This window comes from Mytilus galloprovincialis, chromosome 3 (genome assembly GCF_965363235.1).
Source record: "Mytilus galloprovincialis chromosome 3, xbMytGall1.hap1.1, whole genome shotgun sequence".
Classification (NCBI taxonomy): Eukaryota; Metazoa; Mollusca; class Bivalvia; order Mytilida; family Mytilidae; genus Mytilus; species Mytilus galloprovincialis.
In genome coordinates this window covers 25,708,273-25,719,103 of record NC_134840.1, presented here as the reverse complement: position 1 = coordinate 25,719,103, position 10,831 = coordinate 25,708,273, and the positions used below count along the sequence as shown (strand labels likewise).

Genomic DNA, 10,831 nt, shown 5'->3' with positions numbered 1-10,831 from the left:
TACCAAGTCAGGAATATGACAGTTGTTGTCAATTCGTTTGATGTGTTTTATCATTAGATTTTGCCATTTGATCAGAGACTATCCGTTTTTGAATTTTCCTCGGAGTTCAGTATGTTTGTGATTTTACTTTTTTCCATGAATTTACATCACAGTAGAATTATGAACTTGCGTCATACGATTGTATCAACGCCACAAAAAGTGACGTATGTTTTATAACGTTTACTTAATCGCAAGTTAATTCTTAAAATTAGAATGTTATAGTGTGATATTCTGTATATTCTAATCACTACAAGAATATTAATATAGAATTGTGTTTGTAATGGTGTAATTATTTGTATTTTCTAACCATGTCGGTTTTTCTTCTAAATCAAATCTGTGTAAAAGCAAATAAATCCTGTGCATATGGTTGCTTGAATCTAAAAATCATATAAATGAACTAGCTGATTAATCATCTTAACTTTAACATACATATAGAAAATTAGAATAGAATTCAAACCACAAACGATAAGACATAACACAATATCCAACCAGACTTACAAAAGAAAACATCATAACTAAATACATGAATATTGGATGTATAGATACCGAGACATGTCTCATCGCGGTGCGAAGGTTCGGTAAGCAGACTGCTTTTAACACATGATTAGGATTTACAACAAAAAGGGCCTGAAGGGAACCACCAAAATAGTCTTAAGATCAACCATTTCTGAAACAGTCTCGGTTTTTGTACAATTTGTTCAAATTTATAATAATGAATAACAAGTATCTTCTCAATAACTCAACACATTTAATACGGTGGGTAAGGTTGTCCTGTGGGAATATTTTCTGTGCTGGTGGATCCTGATTATGTGGTCACGTTTTGTTGTTTACATTGTATTAGAAAAAATAACCAAAAATACCGAACTCTGAGGAAAATTCAAAACGGAAAGTCCCTTATCAAACGGCAAAATCAAAAGCTCAAACACATCAAACGAATAGATAACAACTGTCATATTCCTGACTTGGTACCGGCATTCCTTATCTAGAAAATGGTGGATTGAACCTGGTTTTATAGCTATCTAAACCTCTCACTTGTATGAAAGTCGCATACAATTCCATTTCATTGACAACGATATGTGAAGTAAACAAAACGACTATATAACAACAGTTCTGTTATTTGCATAACCGTGTAAATTCAAAAATTTAACATATTATATGTGTTCATATTATTAAGGCAGCAAGGTCGTTGATAATTAAATTTTTAGAATTTACATTTCTTATTTCGTGTGCATTTCACATTACACCACGAGAGAAAGTCTTAAAATTATAGGTATATCTGTTTCCTTGGAATTTCAGCCAAAGATAGAAGATTGGATATATATTCTTTAACTTTGTTGAATACCAAACTACATAAGTGTCCATACAAATAAACTCATCATATATACCAGGATTGACATTTTGTATTTGCGCCAGACGCGCGTTTTGTCTACAAAATACTCTTCAGTGACGCTCGTAAAAAAAAGTAAAAAAAGCAAAATAATGTACGAAGTTTAAGAGTATTGAGGACCACAAATTTCAAAAAGTTTTGCCAAATACAGCTAAGGAAACTATTCCTGAGGTAGAAAAGCCTTAGATTTAAAAAAAAAAACATCTAAGTTTTGTATTCAGTTAATTTATATTTATGACCATTTCAATGATAATTCATTTCAACACAATCAACGTTCCATTGCCGACTCTTCCATGCACTCTACGAAAAATATTTGTTAACTACTAGTATTAGGTTCAATTTGATCAGCAATCAAAGCTGAGCTGCATATCCTTGCGGATCACCTGAGATCGGGACCGATATTTGGTGGTATTCGTGTCAGTCTTTAGTTTACTGTGTTGTGTTTTAATATTGTTTTGTCTTTGATCGTGTCCTTTTTTCCCCATTGTCATCGGCTCATGAGTTATAATCCCTTTGGTATCTTACACCTTTCTTTTGTCCAGTGTATTATAAGATCAATATCATTCAACAATAAACATTTCATTTTCCGACCCAATTTAAGACATAACATCAATTAGGACCTCAACGGTCACATCAGCACCAGACTCTAAGACAAACGAGACAATTTCAATTTTGATATTATAGATTTTTGTCACATCAGTAGCAATAAACAAAACTTCACCTGATGACGAAATAAACATTATTAAACGTATGCGATTTTCCACTGCTCCAACTTGTAACTTGAGATACTACTCAGGCATCCTTATCTAAACAACAATTTATGGACGAAGGTTTTGTCATTTTATTATTTTATATGACTTTAAGTGTTCCCTTTATCTTTCTTTGTTACTACTATATTGCTTTTCGTCGTATGAGTCTTGACTAAGTTTTGGTATTTCAGGTGTTGAACGATTTGCGTTCCTGATGCGCATGGGTTCAGAGGTGTGATTCGGACGCATTCAGTTTTTATAGTGTTGTTTTAATTTTTTATACCGCTTGCATTTATATTTCATTTTATACCTACTTTATCGGGAAAGTATGGCATTGTGTGTTACTTTACTGTTCTTTCAACTACGAAAACCTTTGTTTTTATTAGTGTATTTGTATGCCAGTTGTGTTATGTGTCTCTGATGCATGACTACACAATTTTGGTTGCTTGATCCTTATTATTGTTATGTTAATCACGTGTGTCTTTCGAAAATTGCCCTTTTCAAAGTCCGGATCTTGATTAAGATTAAGAGACATATTGTAAATTATACCAAAGCATTCATTGAACGAAATTACAATTTTCAATATCAATATTTAGACCAATACAATTATTTCCTTTAAAACTTATATCAAAATCATTTAGAGTAGTCAACGGGATTTAACTCTAAGATTATTTAATTTCACAGTACACAAAGTCTTTTTAAAAAGTTTCTTATTTTTTAAAAGTTTTGTAGATAATAGTCGATGACATGTTGACGATTCACAAAATTTCAGGATATTTGACTTTTTAAATAATTGACATTTTGCAGCTATATAAGGTAACGTCCCACGAACTTTCGCGACTGTCATAATTCATTCGTAATTGAACCCTCTACCCATAAACTTTTCTTTTATAAAAATGGTAAAAGTTCTGAAGATTTAATAAAAATACATGTTGCCAAACTATTCAATTTTTCTTCAGATTTGGCGATAGGACATTAATCATTTAAATGTTTCCATTTTTCTGAATTGCAATGACACCTATTTCCATTCTCTCTGAACAAATTTAGCATAACTGTATTCTTATCAAGCACCAACACTTCTGTTGCAGTTTCACAATACATTGACTAATCATTTACATAAATTTTGTATCTATTAATAAATGTGTTTGCTACCTACAACACAGTTACACTTTTTTATTTGAGTGTCACCGATGAGTCCTTTGTAGACGAAACACGCGTCTGGCGTACACAATCTTAATCCTGGTATCTGCGATGAGGTTATTTACAACCCCTGGGTCGACGACACTGCTGGTGGAGGTTTCTTCCACGAAGGTATCACCTGCTCATTAGTCAGCACTTGTGTAATGCCATCAGTAATCATTGAGATAGCTATCATTATATGTTTACAAAGCTTAGGATTTTTGGAAATACTACGGATATTCTACTCCAGGAATAGATTACATGGGCTCTATTTGTCATTTTTTTTTTTGGGGTCCTCAATGCTCTACAACTTCGGACTTGAATTGGCATTTTTTAACTTTTTTATTTAATCGACGAAACAGGCGTCTAGTGTACAAAATTGTTATCCTGGTATCTGTGGTGAGTTTATTTGGTATCAACAAATAAACTGTTTGTTCACTTACAAAATATTGAGTCAGAGGCAAAAATCTAGCTACCAAAGAATTGACTGGCATGTTGCAAAAAGTAAAATAATAGAATAAAACAAATACCGAACTCCGAGGAAAATTCAAGACTGAAAGTTCTAATCATGACAAAATCAAAAGCGCAAACACATCAAACGAATGGATAACAACTGGCATAGATATAGGAAGATGTGTTGTGAGTACCAATGAGACAACTCTCCATCCAAATAACAATTTATAAAAGTAAACCATTATAGGTCAATGCACGGCCTTCAACACGGAGCCTTGGCTTACACCGAACAAGCTATAAAGGGCCCGAAAATTACTAGTGTAAAACCATTCAAACGGGAAAACCAAAAGTTTTTGGCTTGGAAAATACATTTTCATACGTACAAATGGTGGATTGAACCTGGTTTTATAACTAGCTAAACCACTCAATTGTATACCAGTTGCTTAACATGCCATTAGAATTGACAACAGTATGCAAATATAACAAAATAACAAACATAAAAATGAAATGTCAAAAATAGGGGTACAGCAGTCAACATTGTGTTATAATATAATTTGAGCTGCGTCGGATAGAAATCGACCTTATGCAAACGAAAATTAATACCTCTGTTAACCTATTTTGGGTTAAAATAATTTCTACGGAACATCTGTAATTGTTCCAAAAAGTAGGTTTTCATAAGAAGACAACCATTTTAAACGGACCAAAATGCAGCTTTTATATCTTAGTTATTCCAAAATCGATCAAAGTTTTAGATATGTATATGTGTACATATGCACTTGCATAAGGTCGATTTCTATCCGACGCAGCTCATTTCTTTAAAAAAAAAATCAACAAAGAAAGCAAAAAAGCATACAGCCATGGCACATTAGGTAAAACGAAAGACCAGAATACAAAATATTACCAAAATTTTAAGCGCGTTCTTGCGTCCAGCGGTAAAACCTTTGTCTAACGTATGCCTTTATAAATATGCGGGATGTATAAATAAACAGCAAGGGTGTTAAAAGTCCAAATTTCTGTCCCAATCTAATGCATCATATCATTCATGTAGCGGTTCAATTCTGGTATATATGATGAGTTTATTTCTGTCCTTATTCCGTGCTTACTTATTTTATCTTTTCATAGTAATTAGCCAATTGTTACCTGTTCTGATTAGTTTAGCAGGTTTTTTGTTTAATGTACATACTGTTTTGGCATTTTATATCAATCTCTCGTTCTGTTTTTATTTTACAGTTCAGATTAATGTACAGTGTGATCTAATGGTTTGTATATATTGTTGTTGGGTTTTTCAGTCTTTCTTGTATTTATTCTTATGCTAGTTTCCGTATTCTGTGCTAGAACATTGTGCCTTTTCTTTTCACACTGCGAAAGAGGCTTTTTCTTAGTTGCAGTATTAATTCATTTCCACAAACAGTTTAAAAGGTGTGAAATGATACAACTGAATTATATTCATTAGTCTCATGATTTTAATACATTAGGGTTATTGCATGAATATTCAACAACATCAATGCAATTATATTTTATTGTACGACAAAGCTTTAAAAAGCATATTTTTTTTACTGATGACTGCAATAACATCAATTACTAGCCACACATTATTATAAAGGATAACATGGTTGACTTAAACATATTTTTTTTTTATCATTATGCCATTTATCATTTATTCAAAATTTAATATTAAGTTGATGGTAGGGTTTTTTAAAATTTTTATTCAATCTTGATTTGTAACTTCGGGTTGATTTATTTTTTGTGTTTTGCTGATTTGTTCAGAATTTTTACAGTGTTAGATTGTAAAGGATTTTTCTATTGGTTTTATCTGCTTCTCAATAAATCTATTTACTATAAGCTAGGAAGTCTATGGCTATTCGTCCTTCATTTATGTTTTTTTTATTCGAATATGAAAATAACACTTTATAGATGTCGTGCATCCTACGCGCTATTCTGGATTTACCTTCACAAGGAACACGAAAACCTGAAAATATGAAAGCTAAGGGTGTAATCTTAATACTTGAATACTTGCGGAGTTATAATTTGAACAGCGGTATACTACTGTTTTCTTTATAATATAGCACAAAAAAGGAGACCCGACAAATTAAGACAAATCCATGCACCTTAGTTCAACTTTGACTGAGGGTGTTGGAATAATTTCTAAAATTATCAAAGTGTAAATACCTATCTTCTTTTTTTGAATACAATGAACTTAAGTTTTGTTATTTCCTATTCTTTAAATTTATGTTGATATCCTTGTTTTAAAACAATACCTCATTCTAAGCGAACAGTTCAATGTTTGAGGCTTCAATTAGGCAATGTTCCATAAGATAGAATTACAATTTTAAAGGATGATCAAGTGATTGTAAGGTCAATTGAAAGATCATCTAATTTATTGACTGCTTTTATTGTTATTATGAATATATTTCAAATTCTTATCTGCAATAACATTGCAAACATAATAATGGTATTTTCTTTTAGAATTTGAAAATAATGTAAACAAAATAATTAGCCATTTTGATGGATTATTTACAAAGTACCATACCCTTAATCGTACCTCTGACGATTCGGTTTATTGGTTTTTACAGACTATAGACTAATTTCTGCAGGTCTGGAAACATTGGTATATAGTTTAAATTGAGGCGAAAATGGTTGAATTGGAAGAATAACTTTTTAGAATAAAAAATAATAATGGGAAGCGTTGACGAAGAAACATTATGGAAACATTGGATGTATTTGAAAAATGAACTTCATGTGGAAGCTCTGTTAGAGGAATTGGTAAAATCTGGCGTGTTTACTGAACACCAACAGAATGAGATTTTACATGTGTCTCCTAACACTAGACAGATGAAAGCAGAAAAATTTCTAAAAGTATTAATACAATCTGGAGAGAAAGGCTTTGATGTTTTCTGTGAGATTCTGAGAAGAAATAGCGACAACAGATACCAAGCTGTTATAGACAAACTCAATATAAGTACCACACCAGGTGAAGCCAGTAAGTATATTTTATAAAATTATTTTACTAAAAAGTTTTGTAGACGCAAGGATAGTTCGTATCAGATAAGAATGAATAGTATAAAGTAACGAAAATCTCGAAAACCAAATAAGACAAAGGCAAAAGCCACAGCATTTATCAAACACTTAACATTACAAACCAGATATAAAGACCAAAAGAAAAATGAATTTCAAATCGAACGCCAGTTTTATTATTCATTAATAAATATGTAATGAATTGCAAGACAGTCGTATTGTGTGTTTTAATGTCGACTTTTATATTATTTCCTTGTGCCTTTCTCTGTGATGAAAGTTCTTGCGTGTGTTTGTACTGTATTTCTGTCACGTAGCGTTGTCATTTCAGTGATAAATTCTCCTATTTTTTAGTGTGAATTCACATTACTATAAGACGTGTCACGGTACTTTTATATCCCAAATTCATGTATTTGGTTTTGATGTTATATTGGTTATTCTCATCGGATTTTGTCTAATGCTTAAGTCCGTTGCTGTGTGTGTTACATTTTAATGTTGTGTCGTTGTTCTCCTCTAATATTTAATGCGTTTCCCTCAGTTTTAGTTTGTTACCCCGATTTTGTTTTTTGTCCATAGATTTATGAGTTTTGAACAGCGGTATACTACTGTTGCCTTTATTTAACAATGTCAAGATGCAGATTGTTTGGCTAGCCATTAAAACAGGTTCAACACATTATTGAATTCTTAAAATATCCTGTACCAAGGGTTTGTTTTTGTTGTACTTCAGTGTTTCTATTGCTCCTTTCTTCCCCTTATATAGTCTTAAACAACTTCATAGTTCTGTCTTTATATTCATGATTATATATTTACAGCAGGAGCATCCGGTACAGCAGCCCCAGTAAATAATAATGTACAATTCAGACCAGAATCATCAGCATCAGCTGCCTCTTCTACAGTAGGTTAATTTTATTGTCTAAAAGAAAGAAAAACCCATCTGATATTGTGTACAGAAAAGAGGGGCGAAATATACCAAATGGACATTCAAACTAATAATCGAAAAAAAAACCACCTGACAACGCCATGGCCAACAGAGAGGACAAACAAACAAACAATAGTACACAAAACACAAAATAGAAAAATAAGTACTAAGCAACACGAACCCCAAAACCTAAGGGTTATCTTAAGTGCCCCGGATGAGTAGGCGTTGTTCATGTTAGTACAAACCCAGTAATTAGTCTAATTCGGCAGGTCACATTCGTGAAAATGAAACGGGGATATAGTTGAGGAACACATCCGATACCATATTTTATAACTATCAATCAATTGGTGATGGCGTCCGTAAAATTTACGCAGGGATGATTCAATTCACCATTTCGAACTATTGGTTTAATAGCTTCCTTCTATCAAGGAAATCATAATAGGATGTCTTACTAATATTGAACTCTAGTCCAACTTTAGAAATACATAATGTAATAGAAATCTACAGTGACTTTCCGACAAGAATCTTGAAACTGACATACTTTTAAATGAGCAAGTATGCGTAGCACAAACAGTCAAAATTCAACGTGATGGACAAATAAATAATTGCATTGTATACAATTTGATGGTTAATCAAATCAATTCTTTTTTTTCAAAACTGCTTGACGTAAAGTATTTTTCGATATTGGAGAAATTTCATGAAAAATTACAAATCTGTCGTAGAAAGGAGGTATCGAAAAAAATGATTTTAAAATATTGAAACTTTGTAACACCTGCATCTTTCCTTCCTATAGAGTTTATGCAGTCTTCCTAGCCATGACGGAGAAACAGGAGAGAAAAACTTAAAGCAAAACAAGTCTGCAAGGCGTGCATGGCGCTCTGATGCTTCAATATCTGGATCTGAAACGGCGAGACAACCGATGGCAACACAAAATCAAGAGAATCTCGACGTTTCTACAGTAGCACCCAACACCAACAGAGTTGCGAACAATGATGAATCTCAAGGAGCTGCAAGTATTTCGGGCCAATTAAATGACAGACAGAACAGTAATATAGACATGCAAGTACTGGAACAAGAACTTTTACGGTTGGCGCCAACCATTGCCGACGTTTTTCAACGTATATCGCAATCAACTGCTCAAGTACCTGTGAGCGAAGAAGACATAAAAAAAGTTAGAGAGGACAACGAAAGACTTAGAAAAACAAACCGTACGCTGATTGAAAAGTTAAATATATTCCAGCAAAGAATCATAAGACTCCAGCTTGAAAATAAAAATCTTCGCGAGGAAGGAGAAGGTGCAAATGAAGCCAAGAAGGACCTGGAAGATAAAGCAAATGAACTGGACGCCATTGAAAAACGAATTGAAAATCAAAAAATTGCACTGGAAGAAAAAGAAAAAGAGCTCAAAGTTCAACTCCTGAAGATAGAAGAAATTGAAAATAACATGACGAAACAAAGACATAAAATACAAGAACTGCACTCACTGTATGATGAAGGTGTAGAGGAAAGCTGTAAACAACAAGATGAAATTCAAAAACTGCAAGAAGAGAAAGAGGTACAAGATGCACAAATAGGGCAGTTGGAATACAAACAAAAATTAAGTAATGAGAGAATGAGGGATTTGGAAGATCGACTAGAGCAACTAGAAATTAGTGGAAGAAACCGACGTGGAGTAGGATTAAGAAGAAGCAATCCTAGAGCAGCTTCTAAACGTATGCTTGGAATGATGTCAGATTATAATTAACTCGTTTGTTATCTTATTGTTGTCTATTTGTTATGTGGTCTTAAACTATTTTTATAACGCATTTGAGATATTTGCATTTCTATAAATTCAACATTACCGATTACAATTATATATGTCATATTTCATGATATTCTTTTATACTCTAATTTAAAATAAAGATACAAGAAAAATGTCAGTACAATGATAACGAAAAATCTCGGAAATGAGAGGGGGCACTTCAGTCCTTTACAGTAGGGCTGAACAGCTGATACACCAACCACACGCATTTCTTTTATGTCGAATGTAAAACAATATATTTGTTGCATAATCTAAATCGCATGTTTGAAAATTAAATTGACATTTGATTAGTTTCAGATGCTTATGATTCGACCAGTAACTTTTTATATATTTCCTATTAATTTCTCGACCTTATATACCACGGAGCTAGGAATAGTAACATATTCCAGCATTTCATCACCACCTCTTATTGCAAAATAAGTCACTAAAACATAAATAGGAAAAATCAAAAAATAAACTAACGCAATTAATATAATTATATCACATTCATTTGATACAAATATTATAAAAATTACCAATGTTACTTCACCATAAATGCGCAGTTTGAAAATACATGTATTGGGGCTGGTGATACACTCGAAGACTAATATTCCATTAGCAGAGGTATCGATTCAGTGATAGTATGGAAGCAATAAACTTAACGGTACGAGTTTTACTGTACCAGATGCACCTTTCCACAATAAATGACTTCAGTGGTGTCTTTGATAACAAATTCAGACTAATACAAACGTTGACGAGACGACCATTAACAATAATCAAATAAGGACAAGGAATGAAATCTTTGTACGAGGAAACTATATTCCTTAATTTAAAGTAATTCTAAAGTTTAATTTGATTATGTAGACATTTGATCCAGAAATAACTTGTAAAAACTTATCAAAGGTACAAGGATTATAATTTAATACGCCAGACGCGCTTTTCGTCTACATAAGACTCACCAGTGACGCTCAGATTAAAAAAGTTATAAAGCCAAACAAGTACAAAGTTGAAAAACATTGAGGACCAAAAATCCATAGTTTTTCGAAAAAAAATTTAAACAGGAAATTTATAAAAAATATAAGAGAGGCTAGAGATACTAAAAAGACAACAAAAACTCATAAGTTGAAAACAAATTGACAGCGACATTGCTTAAAAAGAAAAAAAGACAAACAGAAAAACAATAGTACAAAAACAAAACATAGAAAACTCCAGACCGATTTACATAAACCCCACCTAAAACTGGGGTGATCTCATGTGCTCCGACAAGGTAAGCAGATCCTGCTTTACCAGTGCCCATGTTAGTACAAATCCGG

General features: G+C 32.6%; 1 protein-coding gene across 1 annotated transcript; it reads left to right on the top strand.

Moving 5' to 3' along the window:
• Positions 1-6,289: 6,289 nt before the first annotated feature.
• On the top strand, positions 6,290-9,835 carry LOC143067529 (uncharacterized). The gene is made up of 3 exons (XM_076240850.1): positions 6,290-6,787; positions 7,632-7,714; positions 8,532-9,835. Exons 1-3 carry the CDS (start codon positions 6,484-6,486, stop codon positions 9,480-9,482), a joined length of 1,338 nt encoding a protein of 445 aa, XP_076096965.1. The 5' UTR covers positions 6,290-6,483; the 3' UTR covers positions 9,483-9,835.
• The last annotated feature ends 996 nt before the right edge of the window (positions 9,836-10,831 follow it).

Bases quoted from the DNA above. Each gene is read 5' to 3' on its own strand.
- LOC143067529 (XM_076240850.1), top strand. From the start codon at position 6,484: ATGGGAAGCGTTGACGAAGAAACATTATGGAAACATTGGATGTATTTG. The intron at 6,788-7,631 runs GTAAGTATATTT...ATATATTTACAG, and splicing joins TACCACACCAGGTGAAGCCA to CAGGAGCATCCGGTACAGCA. The intron at 7,715-8,531 runs GTAGGTTAATTT...TCCTTCCTATAG, and splicing joins CATCAGCTGCCTCTTCTACA to AGTTTATGCAGTCTTCCTAG.